Below are 26958 nucleotides of genomic sequence, written 5' to 3'. Positions count from 1 at the left end.
AGTCACCTGATCCTTGGCCAAGGTGCTAAAAACATACACTAGAGGAAAGGCAGCCTTTCTAACAAATGGTGCTGGGAAAACTCAATATTTATATGTAGAAGAATGAAAATAGGTCCCTATGTTTCACCCTGCCAAAAATCAGCTCAAAATGAATCAAAGACCTAGTAATTAGACCAGGAAGTATGCTATTTCTAGAAGAAGAGATAGGGTCAACACTCCAGCCTATAGGAACAGGTAATGACTTTCTCAACAAGATTCCCTAAAACTCAGGGAGTAATGACAAAAATTAACAAATGGGATCGTATCAAACTGAAGAGTTTCCACACAGGCAAAGGAAACAAGACTGTGAAGAGAGAACCTACAGAATGGGAGAAAGATTTTGCTAGCTACTCTTCTAACAGAGGATTAATATCCAGAATATATAAAAAACCCACAGAACTTTACATCAAAAAATCCCCAAATTAATAAATGGTCAAATAAATAGAAACTTCTCAAAAGAAGAAATACAAATGGCTAACAAATATACAACAAAACAAAACAAAAGTCAACATCTTTAGCAATCAGGGAGATACGAATCAAACTGCACTAAGATTTCATTAGTCAGAATGACAACCATCAAGAATACAAACAATAATAAATACTGAAGAGGACATGGAGGAAAAGGAACACTTTTACCCTGTTGGTGGGACAATCATCTATGGAAATCAGTATGGAGGTTCCTCAAAAGTCTAGGAATGGAGCCACCATATGACCCAGCTATACCATTCCTCAGTATGTATCCTAAAAAATTGAAATCATACCATAGTGATATGCGCATGCCCGTGTTTATAGCAGCACAGTTCACAATAGCCAAACTATGGAAACAGCCTAGGTGCTTATCAATGGATGAATGGATAAAGAAAAAAGAATTATATAATTTACCAAAAAACAGATGGAACTTGAGAACATCATATTAATTGAAATAAGCCAAACTCAGAAAGTCAAGGATCATGTTTTCTCTTCGAAGTAGAAGCTAAAGAGAAAAAAGGAAAAGAAAGGCAGGGATAGGGGGAATCTCATGAAAAATCAAAGGGAGAACAGTAGAGAAAAAGGACCAGGAAGAGGGAGAAGGGAAATGCTGGAGAATGATCCTGGCCAAGACATTTTGTCATATTGTGTACGTGTACAAATACTTAACAATGAATTCCACCATCATGTACAATGATAATACACCAATAAAAATATGGAAAAAAGATAGCCGAAGGTGAGAGTAACTGGGGGAAGTGCTAAAGAGCTCTTGCAGCAGAAGCAGCAGCTGAAGGTGGTAGAGGGGCCTTTGGTGGTGTGGGAGGGTCGCTGAGAGCGGGGAGGGCAGGGCATGGGCACCAGTGTGGCAGGGGAGAGGGCAGGAAGGCACTTCCCTCGTGTGAGCGCTGAGTCAGGCTCCTCTGGATGGTCTGACACTGAGGTACCTGTCACACAGGTGCTTCAAAACTGCCACTACAGTCATTAGCATTTGTGATCTTTGACTTCCTTAGGCTAGCGACCTGAGGGATTCATACAAGGACACTGGTAAGGCGTGAAGGGCGACTACTTGGTAGAGCATATGGGATTTCTACGAGATTTCTTGAGTTAACAATCTACTCAAAGGCTGCTTTTTAACCTCAGTGGGATGGCTAATCCATATGTATGAAAGTGTTAATGAACTGGCCCTTACTTATAAGGAATTCTGCCCTCACTGCTCCCTAGCTGCCCCTCAAAGTTCAAATCATTCACAACTCACTCTTGGCTGAACTCATATTGAAAAGGCGTGAGATCTACCTGCCAAAAATAGGAGTTAACATTGCCTGTGAGGACAGCAGAAATCATCTTACATCATCTCACCTGGCACGGAAGTTGGAAATGGCAGCTGATGACAGGTGATGTCGCTAACCAGTGCTTGTCCGAGGACAGCTCTATTTGAGGCACTGCCAACATGTAATTTCAGGAAATTCTCATCAAGCCTGTGGTCCTGGTGGTCAGGTGGGGACTTGTCTAAACTGTTTTGTAACTGAGATATTAACTCTTCTCTCCCTCTGTGGTTAGAAGTTATTATTATCCAATCACTAATGCTTTGTGACTGTTGGAGTGTCTGAGTATCTGGGAATTTAGAAGTGAGACCCTTCCTGCTCTTCCTCCTCCCTGGTGTGATGGACAGGACCTGGTTCTTAGGTGAGAAGAGCCTAGTCAGAGCTCCAGCTCACCTCTGAACAGCTGTGCAGCTGGCCTCTGGTGGCTACTTTCCTCTCCTGTAAAATGGGGATAAACATGAACATCAAAGCAGATGTTATCTACTTTGAAATCTATGAACCGATGGAAGGCTAATGCAAATATCAGATATTCCTTTTCCTGGGAAAGACCTCTGAGGAAATTATTAAATCTGTGCTCTAATTATCTACATATGAGGTTCCAGGTTAGCACTGGGTGAGAGGTGGGATCCATTTTCATGGCCGTCGTGGGCATTCCTGAAAAATCGGCACACATGTAGCTTCATAAAGGATGAGGGAATTGCTTGCTGCCTTGATCACAGTTCCTGGTGACTCTAGTGATAGATAATTAAGGGACAGGTGCCAGGCAAGGCTCCTCAACTAGACTGGTTTCCTGAAGACCAGAGTCCTCACTAAGTGGGAAGCATGGTCATTGCCATTCTTTGCCCATGACTTAGAGCTAGATTCCACCCAGGCAGTCAGGATCCAGAGTCTCTGTTGCCTTTGAACTATAGCTAGCAAGTGGGGTCATACTGTGACCATCACTCTCCTAGCGTAATAAATGACTGAAAAATGAAGATTTTAATCACATTTACCAAGTGCTAGTTGTCTTAATGGCCAGCTCAAATTAACACATTGAAATTCATCAGCCACAATGATTCCACTCTGTTGACCCGGGGAGTGAACTTCTCCAGGCTGGCTTTGCCTCCAGTAGCTGCCCTCCCTGAGAACTCACTACATCTAGACTCTGTGCCAAACACCGACACGTCTTTTTTCTTACTTGCTCCTTAGGGCTTGAGATGTAGCTCAGTGGTAGAGTGTTTGCCTCGCATGTGTGAGGACCTGGGTTCAATCTCCCCCCACGTAGGCAATAAAAGCCACTCTTGGTCACTCCCAGGTTATAGTATCCCTGTCCTTTCATTTAAGGATAGGGAAGCTAGAGCATTGAGAACTCAAACAGCAGGAGACGGAAGTGACAGAGGACCAGTTTTAACCTAGGTTTGCCTGACATTCAATCCCTGCTCTTGACCCATAGCCTGGATTTCTGAAAGCCTTATGGTGGCCTCCCAAGTTAGGCGTGCCCTGGCCTCTCTCTTGTGATTGGATCAGTCATGAGAACAACCTTCAGACTTGCCTATCTCAGTAGTGCTCCTGAGCATGGGATACCTGCTGGAGAGGCAGCCTTGATTGCCATTGAGTATTTTAGTCAGCTTCTTCACTGTTGTGACTAAAAGGACCCAACCAGAACAACTGTAGGGAGGAAAAGTTTACTTGGGGACTCATGGTTTCAGAGGTCTCAGCAGACTCCATTCCTTGGGGTTCAAGGTGAGGCTGAACATCATGGCGAAAGAGAGTAACAGAGAGAAGCAACTCATATGATGATCAGGAGGCAGAGAGAGAGAGAAATTTCAGGTACAAATATGTGCCCCAAAGCCACGCCCCCAGTGCCCCACTTCCTCCAGCCACGCCCCACCCCCTTCAGCGCGCGCCACCCCTTCAGTTACCACTCAATCCCATCAGGTAATTAATTCACTGATTGCGTTAAGGCTGTCATAACCCAATAATTTCTCTGAATCTTCTTGCATTACCTAATGTGAGCTTTTGGGGGACGCCACACCTAAACCATAACATTCCGCCCCTGGCCCCCAAAAGCTCACACTCATCTGACAATGCAAAATACAGTTAGTCCATTTCCAAGAGTCCCCACAGTCTCAACAGTTCTGAGATTGCCCGGAGTTCAAGTCCAAAGTTGCCTCTGAGGCTCAAGGCAATCTCATATTGGGAGCCCCTATAAAATTAAAAGGAACGTACAAGGATACTTTATATAGTAGTACAGAGTAAACATTTCCATTCAGAAAAATAGGGGTGTAGAAAGAAGGGATAGGAGAAAGCAAGACTGAAATCCAGCTGGGCAAAAAAGTTCTATAGTTCTGTGTCTGTCGTTTGGGGCACATGGCCTAGTGATGTTCTCTCCAAGGGGTTTGTGTAGATCTTCCTCTGTGGCCTTGTTGGTTGCATCCCAAGTGACCCTTCTGTTGACTTGTCTCTGCTCTATTCCTGCAGCTTTCCTAGGCTGATGTCCCATGTTATTGGCATTTCTTAATTTTGGGGGTCTCCACTGCAGCTTTGGCATCCTCCTCACATCTGCACACTTTGACTTCTCAGGGCATGCCCTCAGGGACAATGGCCCTTCTGCACTTTGCCTGCCCTCCCAGGCCTTCCTTTGATATCTTGGTGGAAGCCTCCATGACCCCCTAACTCCAGCATACTGCATTCCTTCAGAACCAGCACCATGTGGGTGATGCCAATGTCTGCTTTCATATGGAGCAGTAGTCAAACCTCTGGGGACCTTGCTGCAACAATCTCTGAGTGCCTGAGGTGGCTGAGCATGTTCAAAACACTTCCTAGGCCCTCTTATGCAAGAAGGGTACCCTGCTGGTCTCTTCTTAAGAGAATTTTTACTTTTATTTCTTTGAGTCTGAGATGGGTGCCATTTTTCTTGTTGTTTCTGGGCAAAATCTTTAGCATTTCTTTCACGGTGGTGAAGTCTTTAACAACTGCAATTTCCTTAGTCCCAGTTTAACTCCTTCCTTTCAAGTCCAAGTTTTTCGAATATTTCTGCTCTGTTTTCTGTTCCTGAATATCACAATAAATGTGACTAACAGCCACTAGCAATATTCATGCCACTGCCTGAATGCTATGCTGCCTAGAAACTTCTGCCAGATTAAGAAGTCCATCACTTTTAAAATCAGTCTCACAGAAAATCTCAGGACATGGGCAAAATGCAGACAACTTCTTAGCCAGAACACAACAGGAGTGGCCTCTAGTCTAATTGCCACTAGTGTCCTCCTTTTCCTCTAAACCCTCTTGAGCCCTGTCTTCACTGTCCACAGTCCTATTGACATTCTGGTCTTCTGAGCTCCCACCAGAATTGATCATTAAGCTCCACTTGCAACAACCTAAAGCATTTCTAGTGTGCACTGTTGAGCATCTCAAAATTCCTTCCACCAATTCCAAAAAGCTCCAAAAGCTTCTGAACCACATGGTCAGGTTAGTCACAGCAACAACCCCACTTCTTGGTACCAATTTCTGTTTTAATCAGCTGTTTTGACACTGTGACTAAAAGGTCTGACCAGAACAACTGTAGAGGAGGAAAGGTTTATTTGAGGGTTCATGGTTTCAGAGGTCTCAGTCCATTGACAGCTGGCTTTATTCCTCAGGTCTCCAGGTAAGGCAGAACAGCATGGTGGAAAAATGTGGCAGAGGGAAGCAGCTCATATGATGATCAGAAAGCAGAGGGATAGAGAGATCTCCACTTGCCAGATACAAGTATATACCCCAAAGTCATGCCCCAATGCCCCACCTCCTCCAGCCACACCCCACCTGCCTTTAGTTACCACTCGATTAATCCCATCATGTGATTAATTCACTGATTGTATTAAGGTTCTCATATCCTCATCATTTCTCTGAACCTTCTTGCATTGTCTCACATGTGAGCTTTTGGGGACACCACATCCAAACCATAGCAGTGAGTGACTTGTGACCAGCAGAAGCTTCTCAGTTCCTGGCACAGAGGAGTGTAGCACCAACACTGAAGGGAATGGTACAGCTTGTGAGTAGGTATACCCCTTCTGTCTTTGCCTCACCCTGAAGATCCGGCAATCTGCTGCTTTGAAATTGTTGCCAAGGGCTACCTGCACCAGAAGCTTATGATCGCATTCGACTTGGACACACTTAAGAAAGTACTCTTCCTGTGACTCGGAGGAGAAAGGCAGACACAGCCATATGAAGGTGAATTGCCCTTCAGGTTGGGTAGTTTCTCTTGGTTGGCTCTTCTTTCTTCTGGGATCCCACGTACCTGCTAGCAATTTTTCTTGCCCCTGAATCCCTCAAAGCCTCTTGCCCTGATGGCTGTATCCCAGGGACTCCTTTGCTCTTGTTTCTTTTCACCTGGCCCTGGAAATATCATAGTCCGAAATGTTCTTTCCTTCCTCCTCATCTTTGACTTTTGTTATTTTTAGTTCTCTGCCTTCAGGTGGTCTGATGTCATGCACTTTCTTTCTTTCTTTCTTTTTTTTTTTGTGGTGCTGGGGATCGAACCCAGGTCTTGTGCATGCAAGGCAAGCACTCTACCAACTGAGCTATCTCCCCAGTGCTGTCATGCACTTTTAGTAGCATTCCTTCCCAGGAGGCTGGTTCAGTGTCAGAATCCACTGGGCCTCAGACCTTGGGGACTGGAAACCTGTAACAGTGTGCCCTCTTAGGTGATGTCTGAGATATAGCATGACTGACAGTAGACTGTATCCTAACTCCAATTAGACAACCAGTAAGGTTTGTCTGCAAGTCCTATTTTTTTTTTTTTTTTCTGGGCTTCTTGCCTTTAATATGCTTTTAAATTCTTCAGAGATTTGGTTTTATATAAAAACCTGGGGACAGTGTCTCACAATTTTTCCATTGGTCATGCCCATCGATTTGCTGTTTGAAAGCACTCTTTAAAAGTTTTATTCACTGAGTGCTTTTATGCACTTGCTTCAGTTTTCATGAAGATCCAGAGTTCTCAGGTTTCCTGGAAGCAGACTGAAACGGGACTTCTTTTTGTGTCCATCCTAACATTTGTCAGTGCAGATCAGATATTGATTTTACTGAACGGTGTGTTCTCTTCATCTCACTCAAGTGCTTCCCTCACACAATGCCACAATTCTCTATTTAGAAGCCCATTTGACTTTTTATGGGTTGCCTCCAAAGATCCTTAGCTGGTTGGACTGAAGTATTTTATTTTCTTTTGTTTGTTTATGTGTTTGTTTTTGTGGTACTTGGACCTACAGATTGAACCCAGGGGCGCTTTACCACTGAGCTATGTTCTCAGTTTTTTATTATTATTTTTTTTGAGACAGAGTCTCCTTAGATTACCAATAGTCTCACTAAGTTGCTAAGGCTGGCTTTGAACTTGTGATCCTCCTGCCCCAGTCTTCCAAGTTGCTAGGATAACAGGCATATGCCACCATGCCCAGCTTGGACTGAAGTCTTGGCAACATGTTGATGATTACCAGGAGTGTGTTTCAGCTTCCTCTACCTGATGTTTTTCAGGCAGGGATCAAAAACTATCATAAAGTGAAGGTCCCAGGACTTACTCATTAGTCAGTTATTGCTTTAGGTTGGGTAAACCCACCTGAAAGAAGATTTGGACCAAAAATTATGTGATGCCTGGTGCCATGAATTTGGGAAAACTCTCCTTTATCAAATACTCCCTAAAATACCTTTCCTGCCAGTTCTCTGATATCTAAAAGTTGACTTATGTGGTTTTATTATGTTAAGCCAGGCATTGTCCTTGGTAATTAAACCTTTGTATCAGTTAGTTAATGCTACATAACAAAAGACTGCAAAAGTTGGTGGCTTAAAACAATCACTTATTGTCTATGTTTCTATTGGCTGACAGTTTGTGCAAGGCTTGGTGAGGATGTCTCTTCCCTGCACCATATGATATTAGGTGTTAGTATCATGGTGCTGGTGGTTACCTGGAGTGATGGGCCAACAGGGCCACATTTCCCTCACCTCCCGGCAGACCAGTCTCAGCTTCTTTACTTCACACCTGGGTTCCCACAGGAGAAACAGAGGACCAGCAACCTGTTCTTCAAAGCTTAGCTTCTGATGTTTGCTAATGTTCCTTTGACCTAAGTCCCAGGGCCTAAGTCACAGAGACTCTATTTCTCCCTCCCCTTTCCCCCTCCTTTCCTTCCTTCCTTTGGCACTGGGGATTGAACCCAGGAGTAGTCTCCCATTGACCCACACCCCAGCCCTTTTAAAATTGTATTCTGCGATAGGGTTTCACTAGGTTGCCCAGGCTGGCCTTGGAGTTTTGATCCTCCTGCCTCAGGCTCCTGAGAGGTTGGGATGACATGTGTGTACTGCTGTACCCCAAAATAGACTATATTTCTTGATGGCAGAAGCTGCGAAGAATTTTTTTTTTTTCTTGTGCAACCTACTACAACCTTAAACCAAAATATATGAAGAATGTAATATATGTATGTGTGTGTCATATGTATTTTTTTCTTACATAGAGAAAGAATACCTTGTGTGTGTGATATATAGAAATACTGTGTGTGTGTGTGTGTGTGTGTGTGTGTGTGTGTGTTATTCTCTATGTAAGAAAAAAATTGAGGAGAAAGGGAATCGAAAACAAGACCTTTGTGTAGTCCGCCTGCTTGAAAAGAAGAGGTTCCGTTGAGCTTGCCTACTCATAAGGGAAGGAGAAGGGATGCCTAGGAGACAAATTCTTTTTCTTACTTTCTTGTTCTGTGTAGATTGCACTTGGTCCCTAGCTTTATTTCAAAGAAGTTTCATTTTCTACTTAGATTATCAATGCTCATATTCTCCTAATATCTTAAGTTACCAGGTAAAGATGTAGTTTGGTTTTCCACTGCTTTATAATTTCTTAAATGAACAGATGCTTCCTTTTGCATCTTTAAATTGAATATAGGCAATTAGAACGGAATTCAGGAATACTCAAATCATTCAGCTGTGACTCCAGTTTCTTTACATTTTGAGATTTTCATAGTCACAACGCTTTGTTTCCTATCACACAAAAACTCTCTATCACACAAACTTTTTTCTCCTGCAGAAGCTGTGTATTTATGGGGTCTGACAGCACAGCTTTGACAGATCACGTTTCCCTTCTTGGTTTATAAAAATGATCACCTCTAATTGTCACTTTCTGATGATATTCCTTTTGGCAAAAAAATGTTCCCATTGGTGAAGGAAATTAGCCCGCTAATCTGAATTTGGACTTGTTCCTCTTCACCCTGTTAGGTATGTATGATTCCTGGGCTCCACCTGCAGAGTTTCTGACTCAGTAGGTCTCAAGTGAGGCCTGAGAATGTACGTTCTCAAGTTCCCAGATAAAGTGGACGCATGCTGGTCTGAGGACCATGCTGGGAGAACCCCCGGTACAGTTCAATGAATGCAGACATGTAAGAGAGTTACAGGTTAGCATCCCTTATCCTAAATGCTTGGGACAAAGCATTTTGGATTTCTGAGATATTGGGAATATTTGCAGAATCATGAGGAGATAGAAATGAGACCCAAGTCTAAACACGAATTCACTTATGTTTCATATATACCTTCTACACATACTGAAGATTATTTTATACCAGGTTTTTGATAATTTAGTGTGCTTCCCCTGCAACCCTTCACATGAGGTCACGTGTGGACTCTTCCATGGGTTTACCATGTTGATTCTCAAAATGTTTCAGATATTGGATCATTTCAGACTTTGGATCATAGAAGTAGGGCTCTTCAACCTGCCTATTAATAACTGAATAAATGGCAGATGAAAATGAAATTTAATCAGTTGTGAGACACATTAAAAGGAATTAAACATTTCAAAAACTTTCCTGTATTTTAATCCTTATATTTCTCTTTTCTAACATGCATATTTGCATGAAAACAGTCATCTAGGTTTCATTTCCTCTCCAAGGTGCTTACTAGAACCTTAATCTTTGATTTTGGGTTGCCTGCTGGGTCCTGCATGCCCCACAGCCTCCTCAGTGAGGAACCTCTGGCCTGTGAGGGGTGAAGGCTGCCTTTTCTTTCTAAATCTCTTGTCGTCCTCCTAAACTCAACTCTGAACCACGCCTCCGTGCAGCGTTTCAAATCGAGCATCCGGCCTCATGTTTGTGCTTTAATCTTGGCTCTTTAATCATGGAGTCATAAGCATTTGCATTTAAAGATCATTTTATAGAGTCCACGGGAAAAATAGGCCACTTTATGATGAATAACTTCAACTGTCAACACCACAGATGTAGAGGACGTGTTGGTGAATCTGTAGACTGCAAAGGAGTGTTTGAATGTTAAGTTTTGTTCCTAAAGGGAATAGTGTTTCTTCTTTAGATAAAATTTGGTGGATTGACCTTTGCATCTCCTCGTTTTATAGGAGACATTTTTATATTGTACCTCTGTCATTAAATTCTTTTTATTTATTTATTTATTTTTTACAGACTGCATTTTGATTCATTGTACACAAATGGGGTCCATCATTTTGTTTCTATGATTGTGCACCATGTAGATTCACACCATTTGTGTAATCATACATGTACAAAGGATAGGGTAATGATGTTAAATTCTTGAGAAACATTTTCCCCCTCTGTTTAGCTGGCATAGATCGTAGGTAGAATCTACCCTCTAGTGGCCAAAAGCAACATGGAAAAATAAGACCTTAGAAGGCTAAAGAATGAGGAGGAGATTGGCGTTTTTCCCCAAGTGATTTGTTTTTAACCTAGTTCTAAAGGCATTTAGAAGATCATCAGAAATGTTTAGATCAGCATGGTTAGAAAATTTCCAAGATGATGGTCAAGTTTAGGGTCAGGAGCCTGATGGAGACACACAGGTGCTTCTGTTAAGGCAGGGCCACTGTGGAGTGCACTTTACCGGCATCATCTACAATATATTCTTTCATTAGATTTTAATTAATTTTTGAAGGAGGATGCTATTTGTAAGTGTGGAGAGCAGAATAATGGTGGTTTGCTTTTATACCATGTCTTTAAGAAATTTTTCTTTCAAATGAATTAATTATGATTTGTACTCTTGGTAAATTTAGAGAAACTTCTGGATTTTTAACCTCTTTCTTTTCTACACATTAAAAGGTACAAGTCTTCTTTTAAAACACATTGTCTTTATTAGAAGTCTGTCTTATTATGATGACTGTTCCTTGTGGCTTAAGATGTCTTCTTTAATAAGAATGATCTTTTCCCTTTAGGGAATTACCTTTATCCTCATTCCCTAAAGAAATTCCATAATAAAGTCAAGCTTTTTTCTGATATTACCTGTTCTTTCACTCTCCAGTCAGGTGTTAGACATAGAACATTGTTATCATTTTCCTCATTGTGAGCAACACTATTTGGAGTTGTGATACTACAATCAAAATATCCATAAAGCATGGATGATATTATCCCTTTGTATCATGCAAATGGTGTATTCCCATTGGAGAAATCATAAATATGAATATGTATATTTAAATCTATAACATAATTCCTTAATCAAACCACTGTCAATTTTGGAAAATATTTTCCCAGGCATTTTTATGTCTATTTGTACACAACAGAAATCTTTTGAATTTATGAATTCAGAGATTATTCTGCCCTATGATTTCATTTTCTTTGCAAATTCAATTGACTCAATTTGATCAAGTATCTTCTATGTTCACCCATCTGTGTGCTCAGAAAATGAGAGGAGAATGGATTGTTGTTGGGGAGAAAATATTGAGCCGTGAGTCAAAATTTTACTGCTATGGAGGAAACCGGATCCAGCCCTGAGGTTTCCTGAAGGGAAATGGGTAGGTTTTTAAAAAGTCAAAGACAACTAGAATGGTTTGTATTAGAAAACTCCAGGTCTTTCAGCTCCGGGCCAGTGAAATCTGGGCTAGTTGGCCAGGCACAGTGGCAGTGAGGAGCCAGGGCCCTTTGTGTGGTCTCTGCTGCCCAGGAGACACCGTGACTCGGGGATGGCGTCTCAGTATCCGGCTCAATGCCTTTGTCACATGTGGTGGGCACTTACTTCGGAGAGTGGCACCCAGATTGCCTGTTTAGGAACCGCAGGCCATGTGACCCCACAGTGTGCTTATTATGTGCTTATTATGGGCCAGACATGGTTCTGGGTGCTTTCCTCTGGTCACCTTCCTGTGGCAATGCCACCCACATGTCCTCCTGAGGGCAGGACAGGAGCCTCCTCCTTTTGTAAGAGCACTTTGTGCCCTCAGGTGCCCATGAGCGACCTTGATAGAAGATGTCACTCTGGGGCATTGAGCCACAGCTACGTACCTGGGTGACCCAGAACCCATAAACGCCTTCAATTCTGGTTACAAAAAACACTTAAGAAGGGCAAATGGTGTCAAGTCACTTTCTTTTAATACAAGCTGACTTGGAAAGCAAAATTCTACAGTGTTCCATCACCTCTCAAACTCGAGAGCAACCCTGCCACTTTGATGTCCTCCAAGGACAGAGCTGAAGGTCATTGCACCATGTGGTGATATGGCTCCTTAGGGGACCCTGACACTCCTGGAGGACTACTCCCTGCCTGACGTAGTCCCACCATGTTCTGGACCAATTCCTCTTTCTTCCTTTTTGTTGTGGGGATGGGGGGTGGGGGTGCTTTTCTTTGTGTCTTTTTAAAAAATTTCTCTTTCTCTCCTCTGGGGCTCAGCCTCCCTTCTTCTCTCTCCTCCTCCCCTCCCATGCCCCTTTCTGTCTCTCCTCTTCCTTCTGCTCTGCGCTTTCTCCCACCAGGGCTTCTTCTGCCTCCAACCCAGCACAGTCAACCTCCTCCGAGTTCCATGCTGGGCAGCGTGGTCAGAATTCAGCAGTTACTTGTTAAAGCGAGTCATGGCTTTCTTCTGATTGCTTCTGTTCTGGGAGACACAGACTCCCTTCTGTGAACTTGAGGTCCAGGTCTCCTCCACTCTGTTCCTCCCTTCCCCCACCCCCCTCCTTCTGTGCATTTAATCATTCTGGAGCGCAAGTCAGAATTTGCTCCCTTCCCTTAGTGGTTTCACCAGGCCCAGCCCCAGCCTGTCCTCTGCCTCTTGTCTTGTCACTCTCCGCTCTTTGCTCTCTGGAGGCCTCCGCCCATCTCCAGGGGAGCCCAGAGCCCAGGTCCCCTCCCTGTGGGAACTTGTGGCAGAAGCTGCTTCTACTGCCTTGAGTTTTCTCCTCCCTCCTCTGTGCACCCTGCTCTCAGCTTGCTGCCCCTTCCTCAGGGCTGCCTCCCTGGGGCACAGTCTACTCTCCCTATTCCTTCTCCCAGCCACTTAGGACTCCTACTCCCCTAGCTGATTTTACATGGATTTGGGTGTTTGAGTAATATCTTTCCCTTTCTTTCTTTTCTTTTTGGTACTGGGGATGGAACACAGACCACACCCCTGGTCCTTTTTATTTTTCATTTTGAGACGAGGCCTCACCAAGTTGCTGAGGCTGACCCTGAACTTGTGATCCTCCTGCCTCAGCCTGCCAAGTCACGGGGATTACAGGCCTGTGCCTCCTTGCATGGCTGGTCGATGGCTTCGTCTTGGTGACCCAGTGGAGGCATATACCTATTTCCACTCCCTGTCTGGCCTCAGTGACTAGCACATCTCCTGGGACATAGTAGGCATTTGAAAGCTCTTTGTTGATCCAAAGGATGGACTGATCCAGGAAGCAAGCAGGAGACCTAGAGAGCCACCAGACGTTGTCAAGTGATGTTAAAGGCAGCAGATCTTTGCAGTGAAGAGAAGGTAAACCCACAGTTTGTGCAGTGAGGATGTGTTTAGAACTGACTCTTCACCATCATTTTGGAAGCCCAGGGAGGGAGGTAGAATTTGTAGATGGCTCAGTATCACAAATAACTGGGAGGTTTCACAATCTAACACTTTAACATAGCCTCTGTCTTCAGTCCTTCCACTTCCATGTTTATAAGAACTGCAACAGTGGAAATACTGACTGATATAGGTCTTTTGAAATTTGCTTTCTTTTCTGGCCCAGGTGCCACGGGAAGAAATTAGGAACTAAAAGAAAGCAGCGATCTCAACAGCCGGGTCCTTCATGCACCACTAGCACTCTGGGTTTACTAAGAACACTTCACATTCACACACGTTTTCCTGCTTTATTGTGTGCGTAATGGGTGTGGCTGCTCAGTGGAAGCTGTACGCATTCAACATCGGCAGGTCTGTTCAGAGCATCTGGGTGCTTGATAGGATTAACATGGGCAAAGGAGACACCCTGGGTTTATTTTTTCTGTTCTTAAATAGATTCCTAGCAGTGAAGAGAGGTGAGAGAGACACACAGACACACAGTTTCCCTTGCAGTGAAGCTTTGCATGGTGAAATGACTGTACTGCCTGGTACCCCACAGTGCTGCAGGACTGTGTCCGCAGTGAGTCTCACCAGAATTTGGAAGCACACCGTCCTATTAGTAGAATAGGATTATGTCCTCGTGCCCACCTCTGTAACTCCTAGGGGCGAGGGGGAGGATTTGATCTCTCGCAGCCACGTCCTTTCACGTTTTATCTACTCACACTGGAAAGAAGGAAGGCGTCTCAAGGTACAATCCACCCTTACCAGGACTGTCCCCACATTTCTCACTTACTTTAGCTCCACTGAGAAGCAAAACCAAACCCCAAGCCCCCCCAGCTCTTCAAATCCTCTCTCTCCTTCCTTGAACACAGTCCGAGCTGGAGGAGGGTGACCCTGCTCATCCTGGATACGCTGTCGCTGTTCCTTGGAGGTCCTGCTAGGCTTCTTTTTCTGAGGTGGCAGGAAGCACAAATCGCCTGCCAGAGGAAATACAAAAGGATGAGTTGCTAGAAGTTGTCACCCAAAGTGGTAAAGCCATCTGGCTGCCGCCAGAGTCTTACAGTTCTGGATTTGTCAGTGTGACAATGTGGCAGGCCAGGCCAGGGGTAGCTGGTGTGGGCTGGAGCTGGCCTTGCACTGAGGATTAGGTGGCATTGTCTGGAGATCCTGTGAAAGGGGATGAGGATCTGGTGGGGGGAAGGACTCTCGTGTCTGTGGGGAGACTAGGAACTGGCGCCTCCTCAGGCAGGACTCTCGCCCGCCACCCATCCGTGATGGGCTGCCTTGTCTCACCAAAGAGTAGGATCGCTCTTCCTAGACAGCAGCTCTGCCAGCCAGACTTATGGGCGCCTGGAGGAGCCCCAGCCTAGTGACTTGCCAACAGGGCTCCTCAGACACCGCCAGGCGGGCCGCCCTCCCCACTCCTCTGTCTCTCTCATTTGTTGGGTGTAACCCAGCCTCAGGTGTCTGTGGCATAGCACGGCTGGAGTTGCTCCAGGGTCTGTTGTTACAGCACAGGGCAGATGCCCTGCAGCACTGCCCGATCACACGTGCCTTGCTTTCACTCAAATCCCAAGTTGCTCTCATAAAAAGGATCTAGGACAGTGGCTCTCAAAAGAAATTTTTGTCCTCCAAGCAATATGTGACCACATCTGGAGACAGTTTTGATCATGGCAATCGGGGTGGGGTGGTGCCACTGAAATCTAGTGCGCAGCGTCCAGGGCGCCCGGGACAGCTCCTGCCTGGGCCCAACACGTCAATGCAGCATCCCCTCATCTGATGCCCCCTAGCCATGGGACACATTCCAAGGCCCCCAGTGGATACCTGACACCACGTGTAGCGCCAACTCTGTGTGGTCATCCACTGGTGTTTGGGTAGTGTGGGTTCCAGGGCCCCTCCCCTTAGATGCCCCCATCTGCAATGCTCGTGTCCTCTGTATAAAATGGTGTGGTATTTGCATATGATCTACCCACATCCTCCCGTGTACTTTAAATCATCTCTAGATTATTTATAGTCCCTAACAGAATGTAAATGCTATGTAAATAGCTGCTTTGCTGTATTGTGTAGGGAATAGTGACAAGAAGAAACTCGGTACACGTCGGTCAAAAGCAGCTTTGTTCCCAGTATTTGTGAACCTTGGTGGGTTAAGTCCACAGGGCAGAGCCCGCAGGTCTGGAGGGCTGGCTGGCTGCTTCCTCCCCAGCACACCTAGAGTGCCACGTGGATGTCAGGAAAGCGGATGATGCATGTCCCAGACAGGACGGAGAGAGATGGTGTGAGATTTTATCATGCTACTCGGAGGAACGTGCAATTTATAACTTCTGAATTGTTTATTTCTGGAATTTTCCATTTCATATTTTCAGGCCACAATATTCTGCAGATAACTGAAACTGCAGAAAGTGAAACTCCAGATAAGGGGGAACTGCTGAAGGGCTATAGTTAAAACCCTGATTTGAGATGCTGCAGACTGAATCACGTTCCTCCAAAATCTGTGCGCTGAAGTCTTAGATGCCTGTGTGCCTGTGGAGGTAGCGTTTTTAGAGGTCGTTAATATTCAGCAAGGCCAGGAGCGGGGGCTTGACACAACAGCATGGGGCCTGAGAAGAAGAGCTATTCCAGGGGAGTTCACATACAGAGCAGAGGCAAGTGAGGACACATGAGAACGTGGCCGCCTTCAGCCAAGGAGGGGTCTCAGGGGCATGGGACCCATGCACACCTTGGTATTGGGCTTCCAGCTCCCAGAACTGAGAGGAAAGAGCTTTCTGTTGTTTAACAGAACTGGTCAGTGGCACCTTGTTATGGCAGCCCCCCAGAGCAAACTGACACCAGCCATGTGTCTTGGGGACAACATGGGGAGGCAGGAGGAACACACAGGGTCGACTCTGTGGCCTTGGCCCATTTCTTTATCTCTCTGAGTCTTATTAATTCCTCCTCTGTAACTGGGACCGACCGGCCTTGACCATGCCTTTGGGTTTGAATGAGGATTAACAATTAAACAAGTGAACACACATAAAGGACCTGACCCCCAGCAGGTGTCACCACTGTGGCTGCTCCTCGCAGGTGGAGACCCTGCCATCTGCTCTGTCCCCGGGGCACTGGGAACCCCTGAACCATCGCAGGCACATCTTAAGTGTGTGCTGCTGGTAGCATTTCTGGTGCCGATTCAACCACTGTGATGCGTGTAGCTCTTCTGTAGCAGATACTGTGATACAGCTGTGAACACTGCAGCTGTGGCCTTGACCTTCAAACTTATGTCATAGTGGGGAAGAGAAATGGCACATAAGTAGGGAAATATGATTTCTTCCAGCTCCAAGTCCAATGATGGAGATGACAGAGTGGCGATGAGTCACTGGGATGGGGGTGTCGTGCGTAGATCTGTCAGAAAACTCTGAGGAGGCGACATTTTTGTTTTCACCTTTTACTGTCACAGGTGTTCGTTCTTTCTTGGTGACTTAAATTCTACTAGCAAAGTCATTTTCCAAAATGGTGAACAACTACTGGTACAGCTGTCTCTTGGTTATCCCAGAGACATTCCAAGAGAGCCCAGTCTAACTAAAGCAGGCACAGCAGTGAGCTTCTTGTCCAGGAAAGATGTTGACAGAGTTTTCAATGACATGAACCTCTAGTAGGGACAGTCCAAAGTTTGAAGGAGGCCAGACCTTTCTTTGTTGTGCTGGAGAATCCTGGACATTGCAAGGTGTTGAGTATCTCTGGATTCCACCCACTGGATTCTAGTAGAAAGTTCCAACCCTTGTGATGAAAACCCTTCCCACCTCTAGTCTCCAAACATCCTCTAACAGACAGTTCAGCCCGGTTAAGATCTGTGGTTTGGAGGGCCTCCAGTGACTGTCTGCTCCTCAAATCCAGCTGTCACTCTTGCAGGGTCCCTTGGCCCTGCTAACCTGCCCTCCTCACTGTTTGACTTGTGCTCTTTCTTCTCTCCTCCACCCAGTCCTCCAGCCCAGGTGCCAATCCAGTTTTTTATTGTCCCCCTGACACCTCTGTACTTCTGACCTTGGTTCCTTCTTTATTCCCCTTTCTATTCTCTTCTTCATGAAAATTCGACCCCAGTCCAGGCAGCTATTCCCTAAGTGCTCTTTCTGTGCCATTCACACCCGTATTTCCAAATGCCGCCTGCACTCCTAGGGTGTGAGCAAGACCCCAGGTAGACATGGCCAAAGTTCAGCTGGTCTTTGGCTCTTCCTGTTTCCCTGGTCCAGCTTCGCTGTGCTGAGGAAGTCCTTCACTTGGCTAAACATGGCCGCCCTCCCTGCCCTCGCCGGGTGGTGCTCTGCCCTCTCAAGTCAAAAGCAGGTATTGGAGCTTAATATTCAGGAGCACATTGTGGAGACCAGAGTCGTGGTGCTGAGGATCTGACCCCTGGAAGCCACTCTAGTCCTGCCCTTCTGGTCACTTATTTTTAAGAAATTCTTTGGACGAGCTTATTTTTCAGACCCTGGGTCTACTGCCCTGAGCTAAGTTGTCTGCCTGGTTGATTATCAGCAGGAGGAGGCCGCCTCATTTTCCCAGAACCCTTCTCGTTTGGAAGGAATGCCTTTTTATTCAGTCTGATTTAGGCTCTTTGGCATCAAGTGTAAAGGGTGTCTTGACATTTCCATAAAGACATTTAAATGTTACCATCTTTGAAGAAACAGTTTTAGAATATGAAACCTTTATCTGCGTTTCCCCCAAGGAAGAAAAACATAGTCAGCTCGATTATCTCTGGAAAATAACTTCCTCATTTGCTTTTCAGGTTGCTAGTAGAAAAAGATAATGATACTGTTTTCAAAATATGAAACAACGAGGAGCGATTGTATGAAACTTGGTTTTGATTTGTGTCTGTGTAAATGATACCTCAATCCAGAGGGCAAAGCTTTGTGTAGTCATACGTCACCCTTCCCGGTTGACAAAAATCTGTGGCGAGGGGAGGCCAAACAGTCAAAACCATGCTGCATGTGATTGTGCTCCACAGTGACCCTAAAAATGTTCTCATAATTAGGAAAAGGAGACAAAACCCTTAGCTTTTTAATCCGTACATATATTTATTGTGATTGGAAGCAACAAGTAGTCTACCCTCTTAAGGAATGTTTCAGTGGACATTAAAGAGCTCCTTTCCGTGTGTGCCCTTCTGCCACGTCTCTGGCACGCCTGCATCTGGCATAATGGAAACCCCATCCCATGGGACAGCCACTCCCTGTCCCCTCCTCCAGCCCTGGCATCTACCATCCCACTGTTTATTTCTACGGGTTTGACCTCGTGAAAGCAGAATCGGCAGCACCTGCTCTTCTCTGCCCAGCTCATTCCACCTAGCATCGTGGGCTGAAGGTTTATCCGTGTTGTAGCATGTGACAGGATTGCCTCCTTTTTAAAGCATGAATAATATTCCTGTGTTTGTGCATGTGTGTGTATCACTTTTTAAAAATCCATTCCTCTGTTATTGGACATGCCAGTTATTTCCATTGCTTGACTATTGTGAATGACCCCGCGGTGAACATGGGAGTGGTAATGTATCTTTGAGACCCTATTTTCAGTACTTTTGGATAAAAACCTGGAAACAGGATTGCTAGATCATTTGGTAGTTTTATCTTTATTTTTGAGGGATTTTCTTGCTGTTTTCCACGGCAACTGCACCAATGGACATTCCCACCAACATTGCCCAAGGGTGTCAGTTTGTCTACATCCTCACCAACCCTTGTTATTTTTGTTTTCATTGGTTTTATAATGGCAATGCTAACAGGTATGAGGTGATATCGCATTGTAGTTTTGATTTGCAGTTCCCTGATTAATAACGTCAATGATCTTTTCACGTTCCTGTTACCCAGTATTATTATCTTACACCACACACACAAGTCAACTTGAAATGGATTAAGGACTTACATGCAAGAAATGAAACTGTGAGGAAAACACAGAGGAACAGCCTTAGAACATTGGCCTTGGCAGTGATTTTCTGGATATTGAAATCCCAGGCCACAGGTGCAAAAATAGACAAGAGCCACCACATGAAACGAAAGGCCTCTGAACAGCCAAGGAAACCATCAACAGAGAGAAAAGGTGGTCTGTGGACCAGGAGGGAGTGTTTGCAGAGCATGTGTTTGATAAGGAGTTTCCATCCAAAACTCTTTAAGAAGAACGATCTTCCAGTGACCCTAGACCAGGACTCAGCAAACGTGTTTTGTAAAGAGCCAGATGGTAAATCTGCAGGCCTTGCAGACCACGCGGTCTCTGGAGCAACTGCGCAGTCTGCTGTTGTGTGGAAGCAGCCACAGGCAGCGCCTAAACACAAACAATACACACAGGCAGGTGGCCGTGTTTCAAGCACGACTTTATTTACAGAGACAGGGTGGGTGGATTTGGCCTGTGGGCTACAGTTTGCTGACCCCTGATCTGGAGCAGGCTTTCTCTTTTTCTGACACTTTTTGCTAAAGGGTCTTCATTGTGGGGCTGGGTGGTCCTGTGCATTGTCACATGCTCAGCAGCATCCTTGTCACTACCCACCCATAGCAACCTGTCCCCTCACCCCAGCTGTGAGAGCCACCAGTGTCTCCAGGCATTCTCAAATGTCCTCTGGGTGACAGAATGGCTGCTGGTTGAGAACCTCTTACCTGGATGATTGAAGTAATCTGATAAAGAGTAATAGGAAATGTTTCCTATTAAGAAAAGTGGGGTAAGATAGTTGCAAACCATGGTATATTTGTCTTAGGTAGGTCAAGGTCTCGTCAAAGGGGCCATTATCACTGCCTAAATTTGGAAAGCAGTTCAAAAATAACTGAAGTGGCAACAGACTTGAAAAGTGCTCCATTAATAATGCAAATATGAGCTTAACCTACTTTGGCAATAAGCACAAGAAATGAGCGGGTTCCCCACATGAGCCTGTTCTCCTGGGGCTTCCGAGTCTGAGGGCCGGCTGTGCGTCGTAGAGACTGGGGAAACCTGCGCATTCTGGTTCCCTCCTGTGCAAGGTTTGTTTTCTCTGCTTACCGTGTTCAGAACGAACACAAGCAGGGTGATTTTTGAAGACACGTGTTTCTCATTATTTGAACAGGGCCAGACAAAAATGGCCTGATTTCACTGCAAATTGGCAACGACACATGTTGTTGAAACTTGAAAACAGCATAGGAGTCATGAGCGACTCCCAGAGAACCTTGTCTCCTTGTCCATTGGAATAAACACCTGTTTGCACACAGGAGAAGAAAAGCCACCTTGATCAAGAAATTGTTCATTTCTTTTTCTTCATTCCTATTATACTTTTAATAATCCAAAAATTAAGTACCATTTGAAATATTAAAACTTACATTGTCATATTTTTAAACAAACAATAACAAAATAAACCCAGTTTTCATCAGGAATTTCAGTTAAGCCCTTGAAGTTGATTTTCTCTTCAAACTTGAGAAATAAAGGAAACACGTTGGTGTATTCTCTCCTAATAAATTCTCCTTAGTTAAGTACATTTTTCTAATTGATCTGGAGGGAAAGTGTGGTTCTTATCTTTGAAAGAACCTGTTTGTCATTCTCATGAAGTCTGCCCCTTTCACTGTCCCCTAAGGCTGTGGTCCACACACTGAGGGGCCCATGTCCCCATAGCAGAACCACTGAACACATGATGATGATACCCGTCAGAGGCTAAATGGGATCACGTCTTCCATGTTGGAAATCATGAAAAAGTGCAACAAGAATAGTTTTGTTCTTCATAGCCTCCCCCCAAATCCGTAATTCTCTCTTACCCCGTAAGACCCAGCCCCTAAACCCCAGCTGTCTGCACCGTACTCCAGGGAACACCCACCGACTTCCTTGGAGGCTGGTCCAGGGTGGGTTCTCAATGGGCTGCATCTGACAGCAGGCCTTTTCTCTCCGGCCCCAGGATACCACGGTCTCTACTGCGAGGAGGAATACAACGAGTGCCTCTCTGCTCCGTGCCTGAACACCGCAACCTGCAGGGACCTCGTCAACGGCTACGAGTGTGTCTGCCTGGCAGAGTACAAAGGTGAGCGATTGCTTGGCCTTCTTGATGACCTCCATGCACATACCTCTAATTAGAGCATGAATTTGTTCAGAAGCAAAATCAATATTGAGGCTGGCATGGTTTGGGGGTCCAGGGAGACGAATTTGCAAGTCTTAGGTTTCTTCCTGATAAACTGAAAACTCTCTCACCCTTTCCTTCTTCCTGTATCCCAGCTCTCTCTGCGGTTGAACGTATAGAGAGCTGGAAACATTGTTAAGCATTGTTAAGGGGGCCTGGGAGATGTGGGTGAGAGGCCATGTCTGTGAACAGTGGAAGAGGAAGCAGGTCTGGTCCACAGTCAACACCCCTGCTGTCGGCTGAGGTGACCTGTGGAGGTGGACTCCACTGAGGAGATCTCAAATGCATCCGTTCTCAGGCTTGGGTTCTCAGAAGGGTGCGGGTTCCGGGAGTCTTTGCTTGCAGCATGAATAGGGGAAGGGACTGCAGGGAGCACCAAGCTCAGTCAGTGGACAGCTGGGCCTGAAGGACACCCTCAGTTCATTGAGAGGAAGTGCTGGGAATGTGCTGTGTGGGACTCTGTGAGGCAGAGGTGAACCCTGACCTCATGGACACCTACTGCCCTTCAAGAGAATTGCCTCAGGACTAAGCTAGCCAGGTTTTTTTATTGTGTGGTTGGGAGAAAATAATCTCACACCACTCACATTGGGTGAGAACCCCGAGAACCCCAAACGGGAGGCCTCTCCCCACCTCAGGCCTTAATAGACGGGACCCAGCTGGCTGGCCTGTCCAGCACTGGAGGAGGATCTCCCAAGCCTCCTGTAGTGATGGCCGCCCTTCAGCCCACCAGGCTGGGGAGCTCAGACTAGCAACTCAAAAGAGGGAGAAAGAGCTAAGGAAAGGAAAACCAAGTTGAGTCTGTAACCACTCAAGAGAGGAACTGAAAAAAGTGATGTATACTACTCCAAATTGAATTTTGGATCTAGAAAAACAAAAGGAGGAACCACTTCTTGATAGACGTAAAAATATGAGGAAATGGAAATCATGAGTGAAAAGATAGGAAATGTGAAGAAAAGATCTGAGGGATCTGTTTCCGTCTGAGTGACAGATGCTCCAGAGAAGGGACACATGGAGACAGCAGAGTTGACTGACTTCAAAGCGAAAAAGGCCACCAGCCGAAGGAAAAGCTTGTTTCAATAGAATGGGTGATTAATGAAGATGATGCACAATTTGAGGTTTCTGGTAAAAATCCCAAGATAAAGAGAAATTTTCATGAGATTCTGCATGGGTGTGTAGATGCATGCAAAGGGAAGAAGGTCGAACCCGCTTGAGCTGCTCTTCTCTATAAGGAAGGTAAACAGCAGCGGAGCAGTATTTTTAAAGGAAAAAGGCCTGGGAATCAAAAGCTCATCTGTATTTGATGGCAACAGAAAGACATTGCTGTCCACCCAAGGCTACAGAAGCCACCACACCACACACCCTCTTTAAGAATACTATTTTGGAAAGTATCCTCACCAGATAGGAACTAAATCAGAACAAAGATGTCCAGGTAGGGGAAGGTGAAGAAAACAAGGAGTTTTGGGCTGTCTTCCTCAAATGCAGGGATCCACCTAGAGAGGTGACATTGATGCGATCATGAATGGTAATTTAACGGCGAAGGAAAGTCTCTTGATTAAAACAGAGGTAACTGCTGGATCCGTTTTCTATTGCTGCATAACAAATTACTGCACACTGGTAATAAGGTGACTTAAAATGCTTTTGAAAATTCTTTTGTCTAATTGTTTCTTGGGTTAGATAGTAACCTAGGTTCCTTCGAGATCCAGCATCTCACAGGATAGAGCGCAGGTGCTGGCTGGGCTGTGCCCTTCTCTGGGGCTTGACTGGGAAGGACAAGCAGCTAAGCCCCTTGCAGCTCATGGGGCAGAATTCACATCCTCGTGGCTGTAGACCCGACGACAGCCTGTTCCTTGGAGGTCCACAACTATGAGAGCCCTGTTGCTCCCAGCTCCTGGCTTCAGGGGAGGCCTGGACCCTCTTACGAGCCTCACTTGGTCAGATCTGGTCCACTTAGGATAACTCAGAGCCCACCTATTAGGGACTGTAAGTGTGTCTTCAAAATCTCCTAACTTTGCCGTATGCCTTTGGTTAGCAGCTCAGACCCAAGGGAGGGAATTATACAGGGAATGATCTCTGGGGTCACCCGGAGTCTCTCTGGACACCTGCTCTTAAGGGCAAATTTAAATAAGCAAATATATGGAAAAATGTTCAACATCTCTAGTAATAAGAGAAATGCAAATCAAAACCACCCTGAGATTCCATCTCACCCCAATTAGAATGGCGATTATCAAGAATACGAGCAACAACAGGTGTTGGCGAGGATGTGGGGAGAAAGGTACACTCAGACATTGCTGGTGGGGCTGCAAATTAGTGCAGCCACTCTGGAAAGTAGTGTGGAGATTCCTTAGAAAACTTGGAATGGACCCTCCATTTGACCCAGCTATCCCACTCCTTGGCCTATACCCAAAGGACTTAAAATCAGCATACTACAGAGATACAGCCACATCAATGTTCATAGCTGCTCAATTCACAATAGCCAGACTGTGGAACCAACCTAGATGCCCTTCAATTGATGAGTGGATAAAGAAACTGTGGTATATAATATACAATGGAATATTACTCAGCCATAAAGAATGATAAAATTATGGCATTTGCAGGCAAATGGATGAAATTGGAGAATATCATGCTAAGTGAGATAAGCCAATCTCAAAAAGCCAAAGGACGAATGATATCGCTAATAAGTGGAGGATGACACATAATGGGGGGGAGGGAAGGGTTAGTGTTAGGGTTAGAGTTAGGGTTAGGGAGGGGGGCAAGTATGGAGGAAGGAAGTACTGTATAGAGGGTAAAGAGGGGTGGGAGGGGTGGGGGGAAGGGAAAAAATAACAGAATGAATCAAACAACATTACTCTGTAAATTTATGATTACACACATGGTATGCCTTTACGCCATGTACAAACAGAGAAACAACATGTATCCCATTTGTTTACAATAAAAAAAAAAGAAAAAAAATAAGCAAACTGAAGTTTTATATCACTTTAACCAGACCCATGAGTCGCAGAGGGTGGGGTAGGAAGGACTGGGAGGCACACGGGTGTGTCCGAGTTCACATCCCAACGGGCAGGTAAAGTGTGGAATTTTGCCCTATTGGCGGGGATGCGAGGCTTGGGTTTCAATAGGACCGCTGGAGACGGAAGGCAGGTGCTTGCAGCAGTCAGTGTAGAACTTTCCCAAGGAAGAACTGTGGAGTATGAGCGGCAGGGACTGCGGAGGGAAGGCAGGAGGAATGAGGGACAGGAGCCCAGTCACATCTCCAACCAGAGGAAGGGCGAGGGAAGCGACAGCCTGAGACCCTGAGCTCCCCTCTCCTCAGGGATGCAGGTCCCTTCTGCTTGGAAGCATTTCCTGTGCCAACACGTATTTGCACAGGTGTGTCTGTGACTCAGGGAACTATCCCCAGCTGAGCACCCATCACTAACTAGTACTTCTTTGGACTCGAAGAAGTAGTGTGTTGGGGGTTGGGCTTTAACGTCCTACTTTACTTCTGTATATTTTTAAGTGACAATTTTTTACTACTTTATGTTTTAAAAACTTAAATAAACGAGAATATAAGCTCTTAAAAAGAATGAGTGAAAGGAGAGGTTGGGCAGTGATAGCTAAGAACATTTAGAAAAGGGAAGAAATGAGGTGGAACTTCTGCCGGTTGGTAGGGCTCGTTCTAACACTAGGGTGATTATTTCATTCCTACGTTCCTGGTGCAAGACTGGACAGACAACCAAAACGAGTAGTGGCCCAGAAGCCATTGCCCACAGCAACAATGGACGACTCTTAAAGAGGAATCGCTACAAATGAGAAAGGAATTCTTGTGTTAAAAAATGGTGCTAGAAAAAAATTGAGCTGTCAAACAGAAAACAGAATGTTCTGGTTCTTCCAAATAAATTTCATATGAAAATAATAATAACAACGAACCCTCTTCTCTGACTTCATATCCTCCTCCACTTCTGTAAAGTCCTTTCTTCACTTTTCCTTTTTCCACTGGGTTCCTGAGAGAGGGTGCAGATGGTGCTTCTGTTTCCTTTCCCTTTGTTCTTTCCGTACCCTCTTTTGCTGCTGTCGTCCATGACATTCCACGTGGTGTTCAGGGAAATTCATGTGCACTACTGGGAAGCTCTCCTGTGACATCATCGGCTTCCCCTTCCCGACTCTGAATCCCTGCCCTTTGGTTGGCCGCAGGGAGCATATGGCCCTGCTCCCTGTTCTTCAGCCCATCTGCCACCTGACTCTGCTCTCCCTGTCCTCATCCTTGTCCTCTGACACCATGAATGCTCTGGGGCCCCAGAGCTTCCTTCCTGGCCCCCTCCCCTCCCATTTGCCCTTGCCCACTCTTGTGTCTGTGTCTCTGTCCACTGTCTGAAACTCTCACCCCAAACAGATGCCATTTGACTTCACCCAGTATTTGCCTAACATCTGCCAGGACAATTATATTTAGCCTTGTGTTCAAGACTTTCTGACTCCAGAGTTTCCTCTCCCCTTCACTAAAATCATAATCATGGAAGGCAGTGACTACAGTGACTATACAGGATCTTTTCTTTTCTTTCCTTTTTTTGTATTGGGAATTGAACCAGGAGCATTTTGCCACTGAGCTACATCCTTTTTCATTTGGAGACAGGGTTTGCTAAGTTGCTGAGGCTAGCCTCAGATTGTAATGCTCCTGCCTCAGCCTCCAGAGTCACTGGGATTATAGATGTACACCACCATGCCCAGTTTTTCTCTTTTTAAGTTCTCAACAGCTCTTAGTATGGTGGTTTATACAAAACAAACACTCAACAGCTATATTTACATGCATTAAAACCTATCAAAATGTATAAATGCATTCTACTGTCACATACAACTCATTAGAACAAATAAAAAAATTTTAAAAAGAACTATTGTTTAGTACATCAATTAAATAAAGGACCCAACTAGAACATTTTTCTGAGATGGAAGTCTTCACCGTGGATCACGACGTTGTTAGAAAGCTAAACGCATGGAGGGTCCCAGAGCACCTCCCTTCAGTCTCACCAAAGTGCTGGTCCTGCCTTCGGCACCAGTCCAAAGCTGCTCCGCGAGGGGACGAGGGGGCTCTCGCTCATGTTCCTAACCTCAGATTGTTGAAAAGATCAAGGTACGGCCTCATTATTCCTGGCAGAGCAAATCACATGCTCAACTATTTACCCTTTTGGAATTTTGGTGACAAGAGTTGGAAAGAAAACACTTCAATTTTTGATTATGAAAATGACCTAACAAACAGAAAAAAGAGAAAAATTTAAATTGCTCATGGTTTTTAACAACATAACACAAGGGCAGTAATTTTATAGTTTCTATTTTTTTAATATCCATGTTTTTACATAATATTGAGTGTA

The 26958-nt window shown here is 45.1% G+C and overlaps 1 protein-coding gene across 1 annotated transcript in view; it reads left to right on the top strand.

The window, feature by feature from the left end:
• The window catches only part of DNER (delta/notch like EGF repeat containing), a 299024-nt gene that overhangs the window by 238807 nt on the left and 33259 nt on the right, over positions 1–26958 (top strand). Inside the window, exon 9 of the mRNA XM_079132624.1 lies at positions 21401–21523. Coding sequence (XP_078988750.1) covers positions 21401–21523 — 123 coding nt within the window. The remainder of the gene's footprint in view (positions 1–21400; positions 21524–26958) is intronic.

This window comes from Sciurus vulgaris (assembly GCF_902686455.1).
Source record: "Sciurus vulgaris genome assembly, chromosome: 3".
In the NCBI taxonomy this organism is placed as follows: domain Eukaryota; kingdom Metazoa; phylum Chordata; class Mammalia; order Rodentia; family Sciuridae; genus Sciurus; species Sciurus vulgaris.
This window is presented reverse-complemented; position numbering and strand designations above follow the sequence as displayed.